This window comes from Mauremys mutica, chromosome 5 (genome assembly GCF_020497125.1).
Source record: "Mauremys mutica isolate MM-2020 ecotype Southern chromosome 5, ASM2049712v1, whole genome shotgun sequence".
Taxonomy (NCBI): Eukaryota; Metazoa; Chordata; order Testudines; family Geoemydidae; genus Mauremys; species Mauremys mutica.
The window spans coordinates 75,705,100-75,732,465 of NC_059076.1; the positions used below are offsets into that span (position 1 = coordinate 75,705,100).

The following is a 27,366-nucleotide window of genomic DNA, read 5'->3' on the forward strand; positions in this document are numbered from 1 at the left end:
GCAAAAAAAGTTTTATAAGCAATTGAATACAAAATCTTATAATGGGAAGTGTCTGGCAAACTTAACAATAGGTGGTGCTAAAAGTCCTGCATATAAAACTACACAGCAAAATGTATCCAAGACTGAAAAAACAGGACTTTGACATTTCATATCCTTAAGAAAACTGTGTACACACTGCATTAATTATAGCAGTAATTTTACTGCTTGCAACTTTTACTCTTGTGATTGTCAGTGAGGTAAAAAAGTTCTCCTATTAAAAAGATAGATATATTTGATAGAATAACCTAAATCCATATGTGGTCTCCTTTTGGTAGAGTGGGTTCACTGTGATAAATTAATTAAAACCAAATACAACGTAAAATATGTATCTGTATTAGAAACTTAAATCAAGAAAAGCAGCAGAGAGTCCTGTGGCACCTTATAGACTAACAGACGTATTGGAGCATGAGCTTTCGTGGGTGAATACCCACTTCGTTGGATGACATGCATGGTTACCCCTCTGATACTTAAATCAAGAAATATTCTCTTAGGGTATACTGTGAATAAATAATACTTAGAAACTCTCTGTCTGTCCTATTTACTAATTTTTATCTTATGTTACAGCCCTTAGGCCAGAGATGTACATTCTGTTGATCAGATTATATGCCAGGATAATAAACTGGGATAATTAACTATGCTGGCCCTAGGAAAGAATGAGTACTCAACATATTGTTCTTCTATTTGCCATTTTATTATATAACCAATAGAAATCATGGTTACAAATGTGATGGCTTTGTTAGGATTTTATTTATGATAGATTTTTCTCTCTCCCTCTCCCCCTCCCCCCACTATTTACCTATATATGACTTTTCAGTTATAGGAGAAAAAATTGAGTAGTTTGATGACAGGTAGATTAAAGTATTTGTGTGAATGTTTGTTACATAACATGGTGAATTAGGTTAATCATCTCTTACATAATAATAGATCAGAGGCTTGTGTGTCTCAGATGCTGCTGCATAAATGCTGCACTTCTTAAAATCTGACTTTGGTCAGCATGTTATCATTTTAAAGTTATATACTGAGCAAGGCTATTTTGCTGGCAACAAAATATTCATTGTGATATAACTTAAAAAAAAAAAAAGACTTTCCATCAAAGCAAATTGTGTGTGTATTATTAGTTGAAGATAAAACAAAATTATCATAGAATTGTTCTCAATAATCTTTAAACCAGTAAGATCCAGATGTTTAATTATGTTGCTCCTTTGAATTTATTGTTGCTCATCCTCCCAGTTCTTCCAGGGTTTCTCCCCTCCCTTTTCCACCTTTAATTACTTTATAGCCCTTACAGGGCATATCCTATGACTATATACAACTATATATTTTCAATGAAGGGGTACTGTCATCATGGATAATTTATTAAATAAACAAACACTTTCTGCTGATTTAAATTTCTTTTCAGTAATCTGAAATAAAAAAACAGATTCTCCTCTCCTGTTCTTTTGGTCACCTAAATATAACATAGTTTAATTTTTTTCAAGATTAGTTTTTATAAATGAACAATCAATCCATTTTGATCTTGTTTACCTTAATTAAAAATTGCACTTCAGAAGTGTCACAGTTGCTTATCATGTGCCAAACACAACTTATTTGTGTACAAAAATTAAGAAAATACTTTCTTCAATATATTTTTGCAGCATTGTGTATAATTCCACTTTTACAATAAAATATACTTTGACAAATTATGAAAAATTGTATGGAATAAAGTATTGTTTCTAAATTTATAAGGGTTTAGCAATAGGGTGGAGTTCTCCTTTTCCCTGCTCCCTAACATTTTAGGAACTGATAAGAGCAAGACCGTCAACCATTTTGATGGTTGTCTCAAAAGTGGAAGAGCAAAGACTTTTTTTTTTTTTCCCTTAAATCCTATAGTTTTTGGATGGCAGGGAGATTCTCCTTATTCCTAGATTGTTAAAGGTAGGAAATAACCTGTCTTGGTAGGAATATAGGAGTGTGGTGAAGTATCCATCCTCCCTATAACAATCTGGTGAAAAATAGCCCTTTATTAGGTCAGAGTCATCATAATAATGTGAAACTATCACATCAACATCCAATGCCAATGCCAGATTTTGTGAGGAAGCCGCTGCTAACCAGAGAGGGACAATATTTAAACTGAACGCATAGAGTGAGTTTAATATGTTCTAAAGAAGCGGTTCTCAATGCGGGGTCCACAGCCCCCTGGGGATCCACGAGCCCTTTCAAGGGGGTCGTGGGGCTCCGCGGCTGAAACCCAGACCCTGAGCCCTAGCGCCCCTCGCAGGGCTCAAGTCAGGACTCCTGGGAGGTGCAGGGCCGAAGCTCCGCTGGTGTAGTGGTACAAACAGCTCCCTGGCAGAACTTCCTATCTAGGTTGTACTGAGCACGCTCACCCAAACTGAGGCTCAGTAGGTAACTGCTATTGGTGGGGAAATGTGCCGGCTGCTGTTTTTGCCATTACTCCGGACACTGCAGGGCAGCTGCTGCTCTGACTGGTGCCATGGAGCAGGCAACCGCAGTGTTCCCTCCTCTGCTCCTCATCTTCCCAAGTCCCAGGCCCCTTTGCTCCTGCAGAGGTAGCCGGTAAGAGCTGTCTGGGTTGGGAGACTTGGCTTCGGGAACAGGGACTACAGGGGAGCCGTCCCAGCATACAGCCCCTAGTACCCCCTCTCCCTGCACCCTGAGCTGCCCCCTGCCTGCACACAGCCCCTAGTGCCACTCTCCTTGCCCCCTGAGCTGCCCCCTGCCTGCATACAGCCCCAGCTACCCCCCTCCCTGCACCCTGAGCTACCCCCCTGCCCACACACAGCCCCAGTAACACCCCTCCTTACACTCACAGCCACCCCCTGTGTGCACACATCCCCAGCTACCCCCTCTCTACACCCTCCCTGAGCTACCCCACTGCCTGCACACAGCCCCTAGCTACCCCCTTCCTGCGCCCTAAGCTGTTTTCAAACTTTTTGAGCTAAGCCCCCCACCTGTGAGTTGTAATTTTTTATTGTGCCCTCCCCCACCCCCAAGCCAGACAGGCAGGTGGCCTGCTGAGGTGAGTCAGGTGGCACCGCTGGCCCCTGCTCCGCGCCCCCCAAATAGAAGTCAGACTACGCCTATGCTGAAGGCCCCTGCCCCAAGCCCTCTTTCCGTCCCCCCTCTCCTCCAGCGGGGCCCTGGAGTTTTTATAGCATATCGAGGGGGGCCTCAGAGAGAGAAGAAGGTTGAGAACCCCTGTTCTAAACAGCTGTTAATTTTCCAGTCAGCTCCACTGTATAACCAAGGAGATTTCACAGGAGGACTCAATGCCAAAGCTTGCTTACTTCACGAAGGTGGTGATTTGCTTAATTTCATTGTTGTACTAATTACACATATGATACTGTTTAATTAAATAAGCTTTTAGTAATTACAGTTGGTATCTGTGTCCTTGGAAACCAAGCATTAAGGACTTGCTTTCATTATACACGAAGCCTAGGGAAAAATCAATTTTTGTAATATGGCACACTATAATAATTCCATGAACTACCAAAAAAGAGGTTTTATTATGCAAAAAGCATACTAAAACAATGTTTTCCTGAGACTTAAGTTTATGAGAATCAAGTGAATTATAGTGATCAGACTTGAAGAAGAAGGCTGTACTCTTGACCGCATGTCCTCAGCTGTTTTGTTGGCAAGACTCCAAAGGAGGGGAAAATATAGCTGTTTAAAAATATAATTAGCAATGTATTGGTGGATCAGACCTCCAAGGTCTTGTGTGTAGCAGGAAAATGTGAAAGCATTTTTCTGTACCAGTCCAGCTCTACCAGTGCCACTAACAGTAGAAGAGTGTACACGGAGCCAGTGCGCTTTAACACTATGTGCTGCTGCCATTATATATTTTCCCATTGTAGATGCACCCCAAATGTGGGTTATTCCCCCTCCTGGGGGAAAGAGACGTTGGCACAGGCATAGGTATTTGTAAGTGAATTTATTTGTACATGTACTCAGTCCGAAATGGGGAGATTGAGCTGTAAACAGAACATTAGATTCCAAAAATCAAATGGGTATATAGCACAGCACTTTCAGAGCTCTGTATTCAAGTTCTCCACTAGACCTTGCAGCTTTTTTCCATCTGGTGTATGCAGGACTTCCCAGTCCTCACCTGTCCACTTTCATCATGTGTTTTCTTTTGTTCTAAATGCTTTTGGGCAAATGGAGTGTTGCTCACCCATGTCAGATGTTCAGTAGCACAAAAAAGAAACTCAGTACCGTCATTGACCCTATATGCTCAGTATCATTTCCTCAGCAGGCTTGTTACAGGGAAAAATACGATGTTAGAACACAAGTTAGCAATATGATATTAAACACAAGAACTGTTATGATTAAGAAATCAAGTCAGCATGAAATACAATTTATTAATATAGCCTCTTAATCTTAGGCGATAAAGCATATAAGATAAATTAATGTTAACACTAAGATTAATCTTCTCCAAAAGTCAGATACACTTTTAAAATCACCCCATTGCAAAACAATGTATAATAATAAAATAACCATGATTAAAAATACCTTAGTTCATATAGGTCATATGATCCTCTTTTTCACATCATTTTTTCTTCTTTTTCCAGACAACCAGGCAAATAGGGTGAGAGGTTGTTTTACCCCCTTTTGCATTTGGGAGGTCAAAACCTTTTCAAAACTAACTACAAAATCTTTAGGAATACAGATAGAAGAGCAATATAAAACAGAAAAATTCCAGCATGAAGTCCATGATGTAAGTGCACATTAGGGTGACGAGAGAGCAAGTATGAAAAATCGGGGTGGGGGTGGGGGGTAATAAGTGCCTATATAAGACACAGCTCCAAATATCGGGACTGTCCCTATAAAATCAGGACATCTGGTCACCCCAGTGCACATTACATTTTCACCTTTTATCACAGCAGAGTAACATGAGAGAAATCAAAGCGTAGTGTGAAAAAGCAGCATTTTTACCAACAGCAACAGAATCCGAAATATGAAACTGTTTGTGGTAAAACAGAAAATATTTATTGGGACCATAGTCTGAAAAATACCTTATTTCAAGGGCCATTTTTGTCCCAAAATTACCACCATTCCATACAATTTGTGTCCCCTTATTTTTATTGTTGAAAATTATTTACATCAGAAATAAAGAATCTTAAAACTGATGCTATAGCAAGTGAAAAATAATGAATTCTGCTTTGTTTTAACTTTCCTGCATTAACCTTTTTATTTTATTTTATTTATTTAATCTCATATATGGGATTTTTGCACAAATTGTATTCCACATCTGGGCACTGGCAGATTAAGAGATATGACTGAGATACCCGTTCTTCCATGCACTTTAATAAATATAGCCACTACTTTGGAAAAGTTTGTTCTTTGGAGACTGAAGGGCGACAGTAGGGCTGGAAGTAGGCAAAGCTGGGATGTGGTGTGGAGTGTTAGCCGTTGCAGCACAGTCTCCAGTTGTTAGCTTGACTAAATAGCCGGGGGGATGCTATCCCCTATTAAGCCATGGAAAAAATGGTAAACCAAACTCACTGAAATGATCGGTTTGGGGACTGTTTGTTCACCTCCTCACCAAATCACTTTCCTGTTTTATAAAATATATTTACATTACTATCGTTTACATGTGGATTGCCTATAAACTGGATAGAATATTTTCCATATGTAAATTGGAATGCTAAATTTACTTGGTCACATCTAGTTAACAACAAAAATGATGCATCATAGTAGCAATCCTCAAGCCCACTTCTGGATTGTTTTAGGTCCACGTGGTAGATCAGGTAAGAGGGTGGGCTGTTAAGACTTCACAGTATTAAATGGCTGTTGGTTATTTGCAAAAGGTCATGGACCTTTTCCTTTCTTTTGAGATGACAACAGTAATCCATGCAATGTTTTCTGACTTGCAGAAAGTCTTGCAGTTACAAATTTAGGATTTTAGTGCTGTCAACAGAATATCTGAAAATGCTGTTTGGGGATTTTAGTTGGATATTTTGTAAATGGCAGTGCAACTCTTAAAAATAAATGCAGTTTTGTTTTAACTATTCTTCCTAACAAAACTTGATAACAAAAATATGTCCTTGGCAGGCTTGAATTCAAAATTTGACTATACCACCAGTATTGCTGGTCAGTGAAAGGCTGTTGGAGGGAGGTAATGAGTAGATCTGACTGCAAAAGATGATTGTGAATGAAAAAATGTGCTTTTAAAAAAAAGACTATTGCAGTTACTGTACCAGGACCATACCACTTTTGAGCAAAGCATCAGAAAAGTGAGCAGTACAAAATAGTTACCACTAGGTGGCATTATGAATCACAAATCTTTTGAAATTGGAATCAGCTTAAAAATGCAATTTGTTTATGAAGGGTTTGATACTGGTTTGATAATCTCCTCTTTTTATATAATTTTAGAAGTAAATTAGTTATTTTTAATGTCTGAATGACACTTGGAATATGTTTCAGTAATGTAAATGCTAAGTTTTTAAGGCCTACATTTTCAAAACTGTTCATTAATTTTTGGTTCTCTACTGAGCCTGAAATTTTTAGCTACCACAACTCCCAAAAAAGTCAATATAAGTGCTTAATACCTCTGAAAATCGGACATCCTAAATGAGTGGAAACTTTTTTGAAAATATAGGTCGAAATGACTACAATATAGATAGATAAAGTTGTGTGCAAGAAAAAATGGCCACATTCCTTTTTCTGGTCGAAACAGAAAACATAATATCTTAAGCAAGAGAGATCATGATGCCAGATTTCTTAGGAATTAAAAAACTAAAATATAGATGAAAACTTTATTCTTAAGAGATCCCGTATTAAATAGCCCATTATAATTGCTTCTCTCCCTCTTATGTTGGGGAAAATTCAACTTGACCACAATACCTATTCTATATCTTTCTGGTTTTGGTATTCAAGAGTTGTAAAAATGGAAAAGATCCATGAGATTATCTAGTTTTGTCTCTTTGTCGCTTCAAGGTTGTTCCCTACACTGCATTTTTTTTCCCTACTGCTTTGTGAGTTATAGTTTCTGAGCAATGATTTGAGCACTAACTCAAATGATATGTTCTAATCCTCAGATTGTTGTAGAGGTTCCATGAATGTTACATATTGTGGAAGTCTATAATGATTATTTTTAGCTGCAGTCATCAGAAGGGACAATAGCTATTGTGGTGGATATGCATTTTTGAATACTAACTTTATTATTTTTATGAATTTATGGTAGTATTAAGTTGCCATATCGATAGCCCTGCATTCACAGGACAGATACTGTACTTCATTGGGAATATGCATTTTTCCATGTTGCCAAGATAATGCCTGTTTTCTGGAGGGGAGATGCATGCATGCGTGCATACACCTAACAGAGTGAGAAACTAACTCTATTTCCATAAAAACAACGAGGAGTCCTTGGGCATAAGCTTTTGTGTGCTAAAACCCACTTCATCAGATGCATGGAGTGGAAAATACAGTAGACAAGTAAATTTGTTAGTCTCTAAGATGCCACAAGGCGTCCTCCATTGTTTTTGCTGATACAGACTAACACGGCTACCACTCTGAAATCTATTTCCACAGTCATTCAATTTTTGTGTCTGTTAAGGATGGTCACTCAGCAGTACCCGTTGTTGTCTGATGTGAAGACCTGCTGCCAGAAACTGAGATCATCAATTCATTTCACATAGATCACCCACCGTAGTGGAAGATTCTACTTGTTCTGCTTTTAGACAAAATGTTCCCGGTAGATTAGTGAAGAAAACCTAAAGAGAAACTGACTAGCTGCATGTTAGTTTCACTGTGGTGTCAGTGGAATAAAATGTTTCATATCCTTCACAAAACAAATATGATCAATCCCTCTTTACCTTGTCCCTTCCCCTCTCCTCCCTACCCCAAAAGGATTGCCTTTCCTGTGGGGACAGGTGGGATATCTGTAATCTCATGACAAATTTAAATTGCAACTGCTGTGCCTGATCTTCCTGTATTTGTCTCAGTGTTAACTTCATACTTGGAGTGTGAAAGGTGCTGTATAAAAACAAATTCTAATCTATTCTTTTATTTTTAGTCTGGCCAGTCATAATTTTTAAGTTCAATGTGAAATTATGTAAAATCAGTTTAAACTATAGGGAAAACTTACTCTGTGCTGTTTCTTGGAATTAATTTGTACCTGGCATTTATTTAGTCTACCACTGGATGTCACCACTGTTCCACCTAAATGCAGCCAGGAAAAGGATTTCTCTGGTGTTGGGAGAGAAAGGAAGAGGGAGAATCATTTGGCACTTAAACTATTTGAAATTGTTTAATTTAACGCTTCTCAGAAAAATTTAACACATTATAGCTTACACTGGTGATTCATAGCATACGTTTGAAGCCATTAGACGCACACATTGTTTCAAAGAGTCTTGTGGCACCTTATAGACTAAGGTGCATCCGACGAAGTGGGTATTCACCCACGAAAGCTCATGCTCCCAAACGTCTGTTAGTCTATAAGGTGCCACAAGACTCTTTGCTGCTTTTACAGATCCAGACTAACATGGCTACCCCTCTGATACTTGACATTGTTTCAAACTCCAATTGGCAAATGCAGAATTGTGAGAGCAGACTGAATGCATCAATTATTGTAAACTCTGAGTGCCATTCACAGCTTGTTGGTGATGAGTCACCACACTGACTATCCAAGAAATTAGATCAGGTCTCTGGAAATGGCTAGGAGTAAGCTCTTACTAGGCGTATAGATGCTGTAGTGTTATAGCTTACAAATAGCACATTTATCCAGAAACAACTTTCAACCTACAAGTGTAATGTCTACTAACTGTTAGATCTGCAGGGATTAGTTTGGATTTGTAGAATAAAAAAAGTCTAGGCCTTCCTTGGTTTTATGTCAATATGATAGGTCTGTTACATATACTAGAGCACAGCATGCTGTTAAATTGCTCACAGATGTTTCATGATGGTCGGCTTTTGTAATCAGATTTTTAAGAATTTTTTTAAGCTATTACAGGAACAGAACATGATTTACTATTAGGATTTTTTTTCCTCTTGAAAATTGTACCATCAGGAAGAAAGGAACAAGCAGAACATTTGTTTTTTAGCTTTAAAATAAGGCTGTTGCTCCCATTTTTTGGGTGATTTATGTGGCTTTTTTGGGATCAGGATGCAATCTCTAAATCTTATTAATTATCAATGTCTTTCCCTATTTGAAGAACACAAGTTATGTGATAACAGTGCTTAAACTTCGTAAAGACAAAAGTTGGCAGTACAATCTAGATCAGATACTGCCTTCTCTCATAAGGCAAACATACAGATATTTTCCATGACCTTTAAATTGAATTTTTGAATGGATTTCAGCTGCCATTCTGTCTTAGAACATGATATATTAGAATGCATGATAATGGGGTGGTAGAAATACTTCCAAATAAGCGTAACTAAAACTCCAAACTTGATCCAGATAAATGCATATTTAAAACAGAACACAGTTCATATACATAACCTGTCTTGAGTAAATACGTAGTGGAAAAACTTTCCTCTAATAAATAACTTTAAAAGGACACAATAGCTAAGCGTGTAGTCTGCACACAGTATAGTACCTATATTGCCAACAACTCGTATCATAGTGGAGGAATACCAGAAAAGGTTTCTGCTTCAAACTGGAGTTACTCCTATTTGAAATCAGTCAAAATTTTTGTGACACAGACTTTGGGTGAAAAACCAGTGTCTGAATGTAGGATTAATTGAAAGACTGTCCACAGATACTTGCATGTCGTTAGCTGATAGTCAGAAGTGATTGTCTTTTATTCTTTCTATCTCCAGTTATAAAAATAGCAAGATACAAAATATACAGTCTCTAATCCATATTTTTAAAGAGCTCTTCTGATTTCAGAAGTGGTATTTCAAACTCATTTGAGAGAGTAGAGGCCTCATTAGGGACAATCTTAATAGATTTTGCAATCACATTATAAACTGGTTTCAGGAATGTGAGACTAGTTTGTGTCCACCAGATTTCAACTTTGCTTTGGTGATATATAGAATAGCACTGAATCACATCTCCTTCTTAAAACAGCAAAACTCTTCCCTTCTTTTGTACAAATGCCTGTAGTCATCCACAACACTCCAACTATTTGCATGTCTGCTTGCTTTCTGAATTTTGCTTTTGAAACATCCAATGGCATGATGAACATAATTGTTCTGTTTATCAGTCAGATGCAGGATTCTTTACAGATAACTGCTGGTACAGTATATAGGAAATATAAAAATGAGGAATAAGGTGTGAGCTTGTTCTGTCTTTCTTTGTTTTTCTGTAACACCTAATAAACACAAGTTAGATAATGCTGGAAAACAAGGTCAGAATCTCCTGTTCTATAGACATTCCTGTAGTTAATTTTCAACATGGCAATAGGTTAACTGTTAACTTAACAGTAGGTTACTCCAATTTTCTGTAGTAGGACTGGTGGTATTGATACCATCAGGTAGGTTGTGGAAGCTCCTTCACGGCGGTTTTGAAAAGGAGGCTGGATAGCCATCTGTCTTGGATGGCTTAGACCCAACAAATACTGCATCTTGGCAGAGGGTTAGACCAGATGACACTTGCGGTCCCTTCTAACTCTATGATTCTATGGAAAAGGATACCTGGAAAAGGAGTGCCAGGGCCAGGCTGTGGGTGGCCTGTGTGTATGGTTAATTACCAAGTTGCAGTCAGAAGACAAATAGTGGGGTTGGAGTTGAGCCGGAAGTGAGGGTCAGGCACCAAGTTGTAGATGGGAGACAAGTAGCACAGTCGAGTTTGAGCCAGGTCAGGATACTTGAGAGTCAGGATCAGGCACCAGGTTACAAACAGCAGGCAAGTAGCAGTCAGGGACAAACCAGGCTCAGAAGCCAGAGTCTAGAGTCCACAACAAGGCAAGGTCTGGAGCAGAAGCAAGCAGTGTTTTATGTCGTTGCTCACACAGCTCACCATGATGGCTTCCTGCTTTATATACCAGCATGAGCCAATCAGGTGGGGGGGGGGTCACCACTCAGGCACTGCTGGGCAGTACTTTCTGCAGTGTCTAGCCTCATACAGTCCCTCAGTGGAAACCCAGCCTATATTTCCAATAGGGATGCGGAAGCATCAGCCCAGAACCTCCATTGTCCCAAATTACAATCCTGCAGATTCTTACAGGGAGTGAGCAGTAAGGTGATAAAATTTGAAGCTGACACAACTTGCCTAGGTTGGTCACAAGTAAGGTGACTAAGCAAATTCAGAGGGATCTAATGCAATTAGGTAAATGGGCAGCACAACAGCAAATGAAATTCACCGCTGAGAAATGTGACATAATATGTATTGGAAGGAATATTTTGAACTACTTAAACACATTGCTGGTTTCTAATGACTTGTCTACACAATGATTTAGTGCATAGCAAGCCAGGGTGTGACTCTAGCACACTGACTGGCTGTTTGGATCCTGTTACCATGCACTAAAAGTTCTGTAGTGCACTTTGATGTACTGCATCACCCTTTATCTCATATGATCTAGTACAGGGGTCAGCAACCTTTCAGAAGTGGTGTGCCAAGTCTTCATTTATTCACTCTACTTTAAGATTTCACGTGCCAGTAATACATTTTAACATTTTTAGAAGGTCTCTTTCTATATGTCTATAATATATAACTAAACTGTTGTTATATGTAAACTAAATAAGGTTTTTAAAATATTTAAGAAGCTTCATTTAAAATTAAATTAAAATGCAGAGCCCCCCGGACCGGTGGCCAGGACCCAGGCAGTGTGAGTGCCACTGAAAATCAGCTTGCCTGCCGCCTTCGGCACCCGTGCCATAGGTTGTCTACCCCTGATCTAGTGGAAGGGTTTTAGAGACATGGACAGTCTGAAAAGATTGGAAATGTTTAGTTTGGTGAGGGGACATAAGGCATTAAAAATAATAAAGGGCAAAGTTGTAGTAAATCCTGTTTTCCTTTTTTAACCATAGAAGACAAAGGGAACATTCAATGAAGTTAAAAGGTAACATGTTTCAAACTGATAAAAGAAAATACTTTTACACAGCATCCCTCATCTGGAACTCATTGCCACACGATGTTAGAGCCCAAAAACTTAGTAGTATTTTTTAAATATTTAAACCTTTTATATGGATAATGAGAACATCCATGATTACATTAGATAGGATATAAACCCGCATGCTTCAGGTCACAAGGACTAATTGAGAATTAAACATTTTCTCTGAAGAAGATATTCCAAAGTTGTTCACTAGGGGGCTCCTGGCACTTTACTTTGCACCATCTTGTGTGACCTATGTCAGAAGTATGGACTACCAGTTGGATATACTGTTATTGGTGTGCCACCTCCTGTGGTCCTAGCTCAGGGGTTCTCAAACTGGGGGTCAGGACCCCTCAGGGGGTCACGAGGTTATTATATGGGGGCTGTGAGCTTTCAGCCTCCGCCCCAAACCCCACTTTGCATCCAGCGTTTATAATGGTGTTAAATATAAAAGTGTTTTTAATTTATAAGGGAGGAGGTCGCACTTGGAGGCTTGCTATGTGAAAGGGGTCACCAGTACAAAAGTTTGAGAACTGTCTTAGCTGAATTTCTGTTCATATATGAGGGAATGGCAGCCATTTAAAGGTTACTCAGCTCAGAATTGTGAATATTACTTTTTTATTATGGTGATGCCTGGTAGCAATATCATATATAGTTTACGTTCTAAAGTGGCCACCAGCTCTTGGGTTTTTTTCCCCCTAAATGTAGATGGTCTATCAGTGTGAAATTTCATACTGTTTGTTTTTATGCTGTTTGGATTTTGTGTGCAGTTCTTGTTTGGTCTCCTGTTTGATACATTTTTTAATAGGAAGCCTTTGAAGTTGGGCTGTGGCTGAAATTTGTTGTCAGCAGTCTGAGCCTCATTGTTGACTTATCTGTTTTAAAAAAAGTGTATATCTACACAGAATTTTGCAAAAAAATGTATCCTCAGTAGATTGGGTACAATGCTTTTATTTTTGTTTTGGGGAGGGGAGTGGGAGGGGGGAATGGATGTCAAGGCACTTTTAGCCTTTATTCATCATAGCTGAAAGTTTATGCATCAGTGATTACCAATTAATAAAATATTTTCTCTTGTAAAGATAAAATCTTCTCCATAAGCAGCTATGCTTTTCTGTCAGATTTTATATAGCACATAAAGTTTTATATGCATCAGTGGCAAATGAGCATACGTGTGCAGCTTCTGCACATCTATCACTTAATATCTGTGTGCTTAAAAATGTGTTTAGATATGAAAGGACTGATAAACCAGGGCTTTGGGACACAGTGAGAAATAGTCCACCTAATGTTTATAGTAGTAATTTACAAGATTTTGCAGGTTTTGTATCCTAAATATGTGACGCAAATGGAAACATTTAATAAACTATTCTTTTCACTTGTAACAGTGTGGTTTACAGGAACATTACAAACTGGTTGCTGCTTTTTATAAATGTATAATGAAGGAGGTCAGACACCATAATGGTCTCTCCTGACCTTAAAATCCTATGAATTTATGAAATAGTAATGCTGTATTTTATTTTTGATATCCTGTTTATCTGTAACTTGAAGCAGAGACATTAAGTAGAACTTCATTCACATACATTAAGAGAGACACTGGCAAATTTACAGTAACAAAATAAAATCTTTTGCAGGTGCAAGTATTGGCATTATGATGAGAACCTGCTCACCTCCAGTGTTGTCATTGTCTTCCATAATGAAGGATGGTCCACGCTCATGAGGACAGTTCACAGTGTAATAAAAAGGACACCAAGGAAATACTTGGCAGAAATTGTGATGATTGATGATTTCAGTAACAAAGGTAACACACAGGCTATTAACACTGAATCTGTAGAAAAGGGGTGGGGGGGGAGTATTAAAATAATTTTAAAAATTAGTGGATTTATTATTATTTTATTATTTATACAATATGGATTGTATTTAACTGTGCAAGAAAAACAAAATGGTATTTATATAGTCATTTTCATCTTTCAGTAAAACACAAGCTACATCTCCATGGATAGAAATGAAAAGAAAACACTGGTCTATATGCATACATTTCTGTTCTATGCATAGAATGTGGCAGGTTTTCCCCACAGTTTGGTTAGCACATTAGTATGGAGGTCTGGGTTAATTAGCACATTTTGTCATGAGGAATTTTTAAAAGGATAATCTGGTTAGAGATAAATTGAAACAGCGCCCAGCACTATGCCCTATCAGTAACTGTCAAACCAGTGAGCATGAGCAAAGTCAAACCAGGGAGCAAAGTACTTATCTAACTTCATATTTTCACTGCTTCTCTTCTTTTAATTGAAGAGTTACTGCTAAATTTGACGTAAGAAGTGTCTTTCATCTTACCCTCACAGACTAAAACTATTCAGTAAACCATATTAATTTTTTCACTGTCTTAATGTTTTTTGGAGACACCCATGATTCTTTAAAACACAGTACTGCATTTATCATTGCTTATATTTCATTGAAAGAAAAACTATTTTACCGACACATTTTTACATTAAATATTTTCTTTATTTCATGGTGGCATATGGGCTCCAGCTGCATGTCATCAAAGCTTCCAGATGTTTGTAGTCTTTCCTGCCCGTGCTCATCATCCCTGTTCTTCCTTTCCTCAGATGTGAACCAAGATGGGAATGTTTAATGCCGTGTGTACATATGTATGATTTTAAATATATAATATGCATTATAAAACACATGCTCTCTCGCTTGCTCTATCTCTCGCTCTCTCTGACTGTTTTCCTAATATTGAAATCTTCAGGTCTAATGCTCATTGGCAATCTAAAGTGAAGATGATTTGAGAAGCGAATAGCAAGTTAATGTACATGTAAATAAGATAATGAATGATATAGAGAGGGTCAGTCCAATGTCTGTTTTAAATTTAAAACTGATCAAAGAAAATACTTTGTTTTTATACTATGCATAATTAATCTGAAAGACTCATTGCCACAAGATGTTGTTGAGACAGAATTCCTAGTAAGAGTCAGAAAAAGATTAGACATTTGTGTGAATAAAAAATATTTGCTTCTACAGCAAGGATAATCTTTGATTATGGCACTGGACTTGGATTCAGGAGTACCAGGCTCAGTTATGGTACCTTTTCCGTTCTGACTTCAGGCAAATTGTTTATCTCTTTGTGCCTCAGTTCCCCATCTGAAAATGGAGATAACAATACTTCCCTACCTCACAGGGTTATTATGCAGCTAAATCCAGAAATACTGGGATGTGGGGGACAGCTTTGAGATGCTACAGTGATGAGGGGCAAAATAAGTACTCAGACAGAAAAGTTAGATAAGATAAACATTTATAAGGTGCATAAACCTGAGATTAGAAAGAAGTTTCCTCTATAGGCAAGTTGTTGTATACATGATTATTGTGGCATCTTTTCATGTTCCTCTGAAACATCTGGTATGGGTAGCTGAGAGTGTGAAGATTACCTTTGATCTGCTTTTAGTATGGCAGTTCCTATGCAAAGCTAGTATTACCAAATCTTGACGCAACAGCATTTCTATGCTGTCTGTCCCTTGGATCGGTATATAGCAAGGACAAGGCATGGCTGATCATAGGTGAGTCTGAGCTGCTCCTGGAATCTGGGATATGCTTACCCATACACTCCTTTTTCCCTTTGAATAGTTGAATTTGGAAATATGGAGGGCATCCAGCTGTGTGGGGATCCAGCGCTGAAGTGGTTCTCCTTTTGTATTGTTAAACAGTCTGGCATACAGTATACTTGTCCTCTGCCTGTCCCCATGTCACAGAGGTATATTGGTAAAGAATGAATCCTAGAAATTAATTTTAAAGCTGAAATGATTGTATTAAAAGCAGGTTAGACTTTTTGCATGTAAAGCATTATTAAAATGATAAATAAACATTAATTTTCACAACATCCCTATGAGATAGGAAAATTTAAGGACCGGAATAGTACTGGACTCAGGACTGACCCCCTATGGGACTCCACTAGATATGCCTTCCCAGTTTAACAGCGAATAATTGATAACTATTGTTGGAGTATAGTCTTTCAACCAGTTGTGCATCCAGTTTTATAGTAATTTCATCTGAACCACATTTCCCTAGCTTGCTTACAAGAATGCCATGTAGACCTGTGTCAGAAGCCTTACTAAAATCAGGATGTTTCAGAAGTACTGTTTCCCTGCATCCATTAGACCAGTAGCGCTGTCAAAGAATGGTCCACTATATTCCTATTGACTCCTAATGGAATCACACCATCTGAGAAGCTGGTTTAGACTTTTGTATTATATGTAAATATTTCTCCAAGGGATATGTTTTTTTTAAATAATTTAGTCAGCAGCCATATACTAGACTTTTTAGCTGGCATCACAGCTATGTTCATGTGCAATTCAAGGACTTGCTGACCCAGTTAAATTAAAGCTAACATCACTGTAAAATTAGATAGCCTATGTAAATACCAACAAACTTTTACTAATCTGAATTCATAGTACTGGTCATGTTTGTAAATATGACTGAGCCCTTGTCCCCTGACCACTCCCTCCCGGGACCCCCCACTCTTATCTGCACCCCCGAAACCCCACCCCCCATCCAAGCCCCCCTGTCCCCTGACTGCCCCGACCCCTCTCCACCACCCCTGACAGGCCCCCCGAGACTCCCACGCCTATCCAGCCACCCCTGTTCCCTTTCCCCTTACCATGCCGCTCAGAGCATCAGGACTGGCAGCCCTAAGTAGTACACCATAAGTAGCACATTCCTATGAGGAGCAATTTAATACACTATACCTGGCCCCGCTCAGCCCACTGACAGTCTGGAGTTCTCAAAATATGTTCTCGCACCCCTTATCAAAAATTACACTACAATTAGCTTAAAAACTTTAAAACTTGGTTTGTATATTACAGTAATCGTTAAAAAATGTATAATGTTAATAAATACATTGGTTTGATGAAACAAAGTAGTTGTACTTATGTGCCTGTGCTTAATTTGTGTTTTCATTGATTTACCTTCTAAACAAATCTCGCATGTCTCGCACCCCCCAAAAGGGCATCTCGCACCTCTAGGGGGTGCATGCACCCCAGGTTAAGAACCACTGCACTAAACTGATAAGATCTGCATTTTAATTTAATTTTAAATTAAGCTTCTTAAACATTTTGAAAACCTTGTTTACTTTACATACAACAATAGTTTCGTTATATAATATAGACTTATAGAGCGAGACCTTTTAAAAACATATTTCTGGCATGCAAAACCTTAAATTAGAGTGAATAAATGAAGACTCGGCACACCATTTCTGAAAGGTTGCCAACCCCTGTACTACAAGATATAATAGTATATGTCGGGGTGCCAAACTGTGGTTCACAAGCTCGCAGAGCCCCCCATCCCCCCAATCTGCCAGGCTGGGTGAGGGGGGAGCTTGAGACCTCTGCCTTGCAGCAGGGTGGTGGGGTAGGGGCTTCTGCCCAGTGGAGAGAGGGGTCTTAGGGCTTCAATCCTGTGGGGCATGCCTACTGGGCTCAGGGTTTCAGCAGGAACAGGGCTGAAGCCCCAAGTCCCGTAAAGTGCTTCCCGCAGGGCTGAAGCCCCGAGCACCAGCAGGTGCATCCAGCTTTCCAACTTCTGAAGATTGTTGTGTGTGGCTTGGAGGGTCAGAAAGTTTGGCCACCCCTGGTATATGTGTATCTAAGATTATAATGAAAAATGTGAATTTTTATTACCAGAGAAACAGCATAACTATGTAATTAGTATTGTCATATAAAATATATAGACTCTTAATTATAATCTCTGATTCTTACATATATAATATGTATCCTAGTGGATAGTGTTCTGGATTGGAACTCAGATGATCTGTGTTCTATTCCCATCTCTGCCACTGGTCTGCTGGGAGATCTTGAGCAAGTCACTTCATCTCTCTCTGCCTCATTTGCCCTATCTGTAAAAAGGAGGTGGCAATATTATTTCTTTTGTGACGCACTTTGAGGTTTACAGATAAAAAGCATTATATAGAACTTGGTGGTATTATATTTCCTAACTCTCTTCAGTGTTTTTAAGCATGCAACTTTAATATAGTGAGTTTTTGTATGGCATTTCCTATGTTTTTTAGGGGTGGGAGGAAACCAACCAACCAAAACATAATCTGACACCATTTGGCTAGAAACTAGCAGAGTGCCATATCCCAAGCATCTTATGCGGCCCATCTCTGTGAACCTTAGGAGCTGGGAATCTCCCGCTTTCAGGCTGGCAGAATGGGGCTCCTTACAAGATGCATGGAGCTATTATACATCATGTGAGCTTCTGAAGCCAGGGCTTCTGAGAGGCCCAAGTCCCAGCACATAAACATTTTGTAAAGTGTGCTTATAAATCTGTCAGGTATATGTACAACTCTGCCATCCTTAGCGGCATGCTTCACACATGCTATCATTGTTAGTGTGCATGTGCATACAGTAGTACAGTTTTCACAGGTTCAGTTAAATCAAAATTAATTTTGCATTTTCTCCTTTTCCATGTCTGGAACTGGTTAAATGCAGCTACCAGACAATGTTGCCTGAAAAGCTTGAGCCTCAGCTCAGGTGCTTTGTGCTATATTAGCTGCACTGCCATCTTAGTAGTGAAGAATGGAGCTCTGATTCCCAACATGAGAGCATATTGAGTAGCTTGAGGTTAAGGTGATGTTTTTGCTGTTGGCAGTGCTCCTAAATGCCAGATTCAAAATGCTCAAAGGTCATTAAGGGCACCTATTAGCATATCTTTTTATTTATTTATTAATATTATTATTCTCTTCTTATTACTAGAAAGAAATGGCATTGTTTATGCATCTTTCATATTTTCAAAACAATTTTTTATAATAAATGGCACACTTCTCTCTCTCCCTGCACTCTCTACTGTGCACAATATTTTTTGGTTGTGGAGAATTTCCAGAGTGGGTTTTCTTTGTTAACTTGTTTTGTCAGAAGCACAGGAGAATAGCAATGACAGGAATTCAATGCCAAGTTAGTAAAATCATCACAATTCTGATATCTTAAATGGAAAAGTGTGCCTTACTAGGATGTTAAAATCCAAAAATTAAAGAATGCAAAAGTTTCTATATCAATGTCAACTTGGCCACATTGTGCACATATATAGAATATTTCCTTTCCTTTGTTTCGTATAGGTGTAGCTTTAATATATATTCTTATTTTGCCAAATATCAGACATAGGAAGGGTATAGCTGATCTTTATATTGCTGCAGGTTCCTTGCTTTTTATATTTCCCGAATCCTTCTGTTTTAACTGTACACTTTAATGTTGCGTTAATGTTGTGTTTTGCATTTAGACCTCAACTCAGCAAAATGCTATGACGTTCCATTGAAGTTAGTGAGACCACTTGTGCTTAAAGTTAGGCTAATGCTTAAATACCTTGCTGAACTGAGGCCTTAATGTCCTTCGTAAAGAAAAGGGACCAGATTCTCATCTGGTATAAATTGGCACAACTCCGTTTGAATCCAAAGGAGTTATGCTGATTTACATCAGCTAAGGACTCCTGATCTCAGCTTTTCACTAGTTCTCAAGTTATCATAGGTTTTGTCTACACTGACCATTTTATTTTATTTTATTTTATTAAATCTTGTTTTACTGCCACTGGTGCAGCTCCACAGGAGGTAGCAGCAGAGGGAGAGCTAGCATATGCTGGGAACCACTGTTTTTATCAATGTATTGTCTAACCCTGCTCAGAGCATATATAGATGAAACAGTGGTACAAACCTCCCTTAATGTTGATGCTTTGTCTATGCTTATACTCCTATTGATGGCCCCAGTAGACCTGCATCACTGGTAGCATCACCATGAGAGTGCTCACAACAATGGCTGGTGTAGGTAAGACCTATGATAACTTGGGAACTAAAGAAGTAAAATCTGAACAGTTGAGAGGCACAGGAATATTTAATCACATTAATTGACAGCACTCACTATTTAGAAACATATAGGAGGTTCTTCAGCAAAATCGGGAGAAACCAGACTAGCCATTCTTGATATTTCTAAGGTTTTTTTTTAAATAGCAGGAATACACCCTTAATTTAAAATTAATTTAAAAACAAACAAATCTTTCCTTTCAAGCCACCTTTATATATTTTTTTTTAAAGAAACAAAATATATCACAAAATTCAGCACTGGGCCAGTGGCAGATTTTCTAAACATAAAATATCAGGTTCCCTCTGAGCCAGGGGTAGGCAAACTACAGCCCGTGGGCTGGATCCAGCCCATCAGGGCTTTGTATCCAGCCCACGGGATTGCCGTGCTGCTCCCAAGAGCGGCCGGCACCATGTCTGTGTGGGAACTGGGAACCATGGCCAATGGGAGCTTCAGGGGAGGTACCCACAGGCGAGGGCAGTGCGCAGAGCCCTCTGTCCCGTCCCGTTCCCCCACCCAGGGGCCGCAGGGATGTGGTGCCGGCCGCTTCTGGGAGAGGGGCCAGGGCAAGCAGGCAGGCAGGGAGCCTGCCCTGGCCCTAGTGCGCGTTGCTGCCACCCCGGAGCCACTCCAGGTAAGTGGCACCGGGCTGGAGCCCAAACCCCTCCCGCACCCCAACTCCCTGCCCTGAGCCCCCTGCCACACCCTTCCTGTACCCCAACCCCCTGCCCTGAGCCCCTGCTGCACCCCGCACCCATCCTGCACCCCAACCCCCTGCCCCGGCCCTGCATACAATTTCCCCACCTCAGGCCAAAAAGTTTGCCCACTTCTGCCTGAGCCCTGGATAGGTGAATTTATAATAACTAAAGCACCTGCCTTTTTAGGCAGAAAGTGTTAGAAATATATTCGATTTTTAATAATCAGGAATGTTTTACAGACAGCTAAGTCTTCTTGTAATGTATGAGGCATATAAGTAATGGTGTGGTATAAAGCTTTTATTGACATTTGTGTGGGATGACTTCATAACTTTCTTGTAGTTATGAATCCACACTAAATTCATTTTGTAAAATGTCTATCCTGCATGTATCATGTATCCTCTATATAATGCATAAGACATATATAAATAATTGTCCTGTTTCTAACTTAGTCTTTAGGTATACGTGAAATGTTTGTAACCCTCAAAGAATTGTTTGCAAACCTGCTGCATATGTAAAGGGAGAGAGAAGAGGGTAGATCAGATTTTGTCCCTACTGATTTTGACAATCATATTTTTAAATTTTGTTTTGTTTTGTTTTTTTAATGGAGGGTTAAATAGTATTTGGTATTCCGGTGGCTTTGGAAGAAAGCAGATTCAACAAAAATTCCTGTTTTTTGGTGCACGATTCCTGAAATAAATTTGGATGTCTTTTGGTTTTTAAAAATCCATTTTTATTTCAATGATTAACGCACAACCTCATTACTTACATTTTGAAGTTGGCATCTTAGTAGTAGTTTTGTCAAAGGTGAGGTAAAATGTAGTAATTTATGAGACTAAAATTTAAGGCCTTTTCTATATATAAACTTGTACTGGTTTAAATAAACTGGTGAAAACTAGTGTGTGGATCCTTATTTTGGTTCAAGTGGGTTATTTTGGTGTAGGTTAAACTTGTTCTTAATTGACTTAAGCTAAATTGATATATGTCAATCTTAAATCAAAATAGGAGTCCACAATGGGATTTGCACTGGCTTAAGGAAATCTTAAATTAACACCTTTATTTAAATCAATGCAACTTCATGGAGACAAGACATACCTGTTCTGGTGCATGTTCAGACTTTTCTGAGTTGAATCATTTGTGTGAAGTTGTTCTGCAAGAATGAAACACTTTTTCCATAACTGGGATGTGATTTCCACATCAGAATATATTTATACCTGAATCTATTGATTTATTTATTTTTGCTAAATATGTAACCGAGCCCTTTAAGTATGGTCCAGCTTGTCTCCTACCATCCTCCCTGAAACTTTCTCTCTGCCTCAGAGTTTTTCTGCCTAATATCAGTGATTCTCCATCTTTATCATTTTGTGTATTACTTTGTGATATGATCATCAGGTGATGGACCACAGTCCACGCCCGTCAGTGTTCGTCCTTCAGCTGCTCTGTTTATTGAGGTGTTGCTGTAGCTCTGTTGGTCCCAGAATATGGGAGAGACAATGTAAATGAGATCATTTATTTTATTGGATCAACTTCCGTCAGTGGAAGGTACAATCTTTTGAGTTTCACAGAGCTGTTGAGACAGATTGTTAAGTAAAAGAGGTAACATGTTGGAGACAGTCACTTGAAATGGGCAATTGGAGGTTACATTGTTATGCATAAAGGATTTGAAGTGGGCAATTAAGAATAGCAGGCAGTGTGGTATATTGCAGATTGGTTGTATGGCTCATTACAACAATGTCCCTGTAATCCATGGCTTTTTGTGTCTAGCAGAATTATGAATATAAGTTCCCAAGTTTGCTTTTTCAAAGTGTGCAGATTTCCCTGGAATCGCTTCATGAAAAGAGCCATCCAAATGCCCTGGGAGAACCTGCTTCAATACAGGAAAAAGAAACCCACTGAACACTTACGTGGCTACTCACATATTCCTGGAATACTGTAAATTCCAGTACTTCCAGGAACAGCTTGGGTCCACCCCCACTGGCATGACCTCATACACACCGTTCATGTGAGGTCACCCTGCACAGTGGGAGCCATTTTTTAAGGCACCCTGCCCCGTCACTCTCAGCATGGTGCGTGTGAGATCACGCTGCACAGGGGACGCTATTTTTAAGTGCTGGAGGGGTGGAGTGGTATCCCCCATCCGATATTGGACCAAACCAGACATGTCCAGGTCCCAGGTCCAAATCGGGGACAAATCTCTCTGGTTTAATATCAGGTGAGTGGCCTCCCTACTGACTGCACTCTCCTAGTTGTCATCTGCCACCCCACACTGGAACCCATACAGGGTATCGTCAAACAATTACAACCCATATTTGATTGAGACCACATCCTGAAAGAAATTTTTCCCAAACCTCTTCTTCTGGCGTCCAAACAACTCCCAGCCTCACCAAGCTCATAATCAGAAGCAAGCTCCCCACAGACCAGGACACACCAACTCAAAGTGGCACCAAATGTTGCCACACCATATCACCCGTGGATGAACACTTTTCACAAAGTGATCACTCCATTTTTGATATTTCAGTACTTGTCCTAAAGGGAAACCTGCCAACACCTTCAAAAGACGAGCCTGAGAACTTAAATTCATACTCTGCTAGACACCAAAGTCCATAGACTTTACAGGGATGCTGGTTTTATAGCTCATCACAACAATTTGTAATACACATGCTATCTGCTACCCTTAATTGCCCATTTCAAACCCTTTATGCATAACAATCTTAACACCACTTCATTTCAAGTGAGCGCCTCCAACATGTTACCCCTTCTACTTAACAATCTGTCCCAACTTGTATTTAGCTCTGCTTTCTTCCCCAGACCTGAAGAAGAGCTCAAGAGCTTGTACCTTCCACTAATAGTAATTGATCCAATAAAGGAAATTACCTCACCTACCTTGTCTCTCCTAGTGAATACAGCTGCCACTATAAGGACATACTCATTGAGGAGATGGATGGGAAGCATTGACTGACCCCGGAGATGCGGGGGTTGAAAGGGATAGAGGGATCCAGGTCTGGCAGAACTTTGCCTCAAGTTCCCAGCAGTTTTAGGTGACAAAAACAGATAACTTAACAAAGACATCACGCAAATTTCCCAAAATAATTTGATATCAAGTCAAAATCATGAGGCGTGTTAGTGAAGCGTCATTGACTATGGTCTTTGCTGAAAGGTGGTTCAGAATCTACTTTTGCAATCCCTTAGTATAGTGCAGCTATTAACTTTTTCTGAACTAAAGCTAGAATTCCTGCTATGAAATCAGAGAACTTCAAATCTAGCTTTCATCACACTTATGAGCACTTTATCAATAATAGATCAGGCAGTGTTGTATTTGAGAACTTTTTAGTTCTGAACATCTAGGTTTCTTTAGTAAATCTGGTCAGTTATATTTAGTTTGCATTAAAAGTGTAACGCTAATTGTTATAACATGGAAAAAATTATTTTTTTATTATTATTTGATAGCGCACTTAAAAGAAAGACTAGACGAGTACATTAAGCAGTGGAATGGCCTTGTAAAGGTATTTCGAAATGAGAGGAGAGAAGGTTTAATTCAAGCTAGAAGCATTGGAGCTCAGAAGGCTAAACTTGGACAGGTAGAAAATGTTTGATAAATAAAATCATTTGTATTTTCTTTACATTAAAATATTTGTAACAAATCTTAAAATGGTTATTTTATTATGAACATTGTTGAAATAAGAATGGTTTAAATTCTTAAAACCTCACTATAGTGAGGTATTACACCATAGTGTAATAAAAAAACTTGTATAAATTTGTGTCAAAATTTAAGATATATGATAATTCAATCAATGTGTGATTTGTATACAGAAATCTCAAATGATATTATATCTCCCTGCCTTTTTTTTTGTTTTTGTTTTGTTTTTAAAGGTTTTGATTTACCTTGATGCCCATTGTGAGGTGGCAGTTAACTGGTATGCACCACTTGTAGCTCCTATATCTAAGGACAGGTAACGCTATCCTGTTTTTCTATAACTCAGAAAGCCTCCTAAGAAGAAAAATAGTTACAGTAACAATCTTCGTGTTTTAAACCATATTCAGTGTGTTGTTCACATTACAACTATTGCATCATCTCCCAGAGTGAAAGATATGGTCATGTAACAAGTGACAGTCATGCAAATAAATCTCTAATTAGTTTATTTTAATGAAGGTACTCAAATATGGATTACATTTAAGGACAATCCAGTCTGTTGCAATGATTTTATCTTACAGACCCCCTGTTGTGGAAATGTCTTACTAGATGAATGAGCAGCCTGCTTAAACAAGATTATTATTAAAGTTAATCAAGAATATTATATTTTAAATGGAGGTAGGAATTGGGGAGAGAGAAGGAGCTCAACTTTGATTTAGTGGGTAATTTCAGACTACTAAAGCCCCTGTGATCTTAAGGTTACAATAATTATGTAGTTACTACAAAAATATATTTGTTTCTCTTAATTCTAAAGTTAGAGAATTGTTTCAAACAAATCCTTGCCTTTGGGATGTGTGTGCCTTATCTGCATGCCCAGACATTGTGCTAGTAATTAATGTTGGAACCACAAGCAACTATGTGCACGAAACTCCATTTGAGCCTATAAAGAGGGCGTGGACCCAACTGCCTCTGATCCTTTGAACCACCTGGCTGCTGCAGTTGCTCTGTGCTGTTGTTTTAGCTTTAGTTGGCTTATTCCAGGGGTAGGCAACCTATGGCACGGGTGCCGAAGGCGGCACGCGAGCTGATTTTCAGTGGCACTCACACTGCCTGGGTCCTGGCCACCAGTCCAGGGGGCTCTGCATTTTAATTTAATTTTAAATGAAGCTTCTTAAACATTCTGAAACCTTATTTACTTTACATACAACCATAGTTTAGTTATATATTATAGACTTATAGAAAGAGACCTTCTAAAAAGGTTTAAATGTATTATTGGCACGCAAAACCTTAAATTAGAGTGAATAAATGAAGACTCGGCACACCAGTCTGAAAGGTTGCTGACCTCTGGCTTATTCAGTAGTTGAAGGAGGGGTATGGGAGTGTGGCATATCTTTATTTTAAAGCTGTTGAATCCCTCAGCTTATTGTACCACAGGAATCTTAACTACATGTATGTCAGAGGCTTAAAAAGTGCCAGGAAACAAGTCCTGCAAGGCCACTGCATTGGTGATAGGCCAGGTCTCCAGGTGCTTCAGTTGTTTGGGATAGGGGCACTTCTCTTGTTCCTGTTCAGTCCTTTTACCTGGAGGAGGCAAGTTGTGAAGAACATTGAAGAAACAATTTCAAAGACAAAACTTAGGGAGAGAGATTGGTGCTGAAGGCCACAGTATTGAGGGGTGATAGCTGCTACTCGATTGTACAAAGCCCTGAAATGGAAATTTGGAAAGAGTTAGATGAAAGAGCTACTTTTCTGGTCTCCTGGTTGGAGGTAAAGATTATGATGTCATTTTCCCTTGTTTGTTTTTCTCATTGTATATAGCATTTGCCTCTAAGATGGAAGTGTTAAGGAAAAACTTGCACTTTCAATTCAGTCAATGCATCAGCAGAGCCTATTATGAAAACACTGGGAGAAAAACAAGAGAATGTTTATCTTCATTGCATATTGTGTCTGATAGATCACAGCAAACAGTGTATTTGTAAAAAACAAATGTAGAATCTTCTGATGGAATGTTTGGCCATTGTGTTTAAAACCACTGCTAAGAAATGCCTGATCCAACAGCAGCGAAATTTGGTTGTTTTTTTTCCCCAAAAGAATGGCTTTATAGGACAACAGTATACTGTACAGACTTGAATAGTGAAAGGCTCCATTTGCAACAGGAAGAGCTAAAACTTTTCGGTTTTTTGCCCGCTGAGATCCCACATAAATAGCAGCAATTATGGAAAGATTATAAAATCGTGAGATCTGTACTTTCCCTTTCTTTTAACCCTCTCAGGTCTCCCATTTTCCCCCTCTCATTGCCCCGGGCAATATTTTATCAGAAGGCCAATGTTAAGATTGGTATGTCAACATTTCTGTCATAACTTGTCTGCTTTCACTATGCATTTCATAGATTCCAAGCCTAGAAGAGACCATTGTGATCATCTAATCTGACCTCCTGTATAGCACAGGCCAGAAAACTTCCCCAAAATAATTCCTAGACCATACATTTTAGAAAAAACAATAATGTATTTTAAAATCGCCAGCAATGGAGAATCCACCATGACCCTTGGTAAATTGTTCCAGTGGTAAATTTTTAACAGTGAGAGTAATTAATGCCTTCTTTCCTGTCTGAATTTGGCTAGCTTTAACTTCTGACCATTGGATTGTGTAATTTGATGCTCTGGCATCGACATGTGGACTGTTAAAGTATATATTTTTTTCTTCCATTAGAATGGAGTTTTAAATTTTTGAGATGATACATATTTACATTTGACCTTTCATTTAAGTTACATTTCAATAAAAAATAAAAGTTAATGGTAGATGTATTAGATTAGACAGCATATCTTTCTTAAATTATATTTTGCTCTCTTCTTCCCCTTCCAAAATGTTTCAGAACTACATGTACTGTGCCTCTAATAGATTACATAGATGGGAATGATTATTCCATTGAGCCGCAGCAAGGTGGGGATGAAGATGGTTTTGCCAGAGGGGCCTGGGACTGGAGTTTGCTGTGGAAACGAATTCCATTAAGCCACAAGGAAAAGGCCAAAAGAAAGCATAAAACTGAGCCTTATCGGTAAAGAGTGCTGTTTTTATTCTGTGAATTGTTTTGAATGCATATCTAAATCATCTCATTTTTCCCCCTCTTTTCCCATGAACTACGATTCGTGTAAATGTGACATGTGGGTCCTTGTACCTAACCTCATCCTCCCTGC

At 38.9% G+C, this 27,366-nt stretch overlaps 1 protein-coding gene across 5 annotated transcripts in view; it reads left to right on the forward strand.

Annotated features, from left to right (window-relative positions):
* The window catches only part of GALNT7 (polypeptide N-acetylgalactosaminyltransferase 7), a 114,696-nt gene that overhangs the window by 60,572 nt on the left and 26,758 nt on the right, over positions 1–27,366 (forward strand). For 3 of the 5 annotated variants that reach the window (XM_045018339.1, XM_045018336.1, XM_045018338.1), the window contains exons 3-5: positions 13,643–13,809; positions 23,989–24,119; positions 24,412–24,491. In XM_045018339.1, coding sequence (XP_044874274.1) covers positions 13,643–13,809; positions 23,989–24,119; positions 24,412–24,491 — 378 coding nt within the window. Of the gene's footprint in view, positions 1–13,642; positions 13,810–23,988; positions 24,120–24,411; positions 24,492–27,044; positions 27,228–27,366 lie in introns of all 5 variants that reach the window. The other 2 variants (XM_045018341.1, XM_045018337.1) reach the window with 1 other exon arrangement.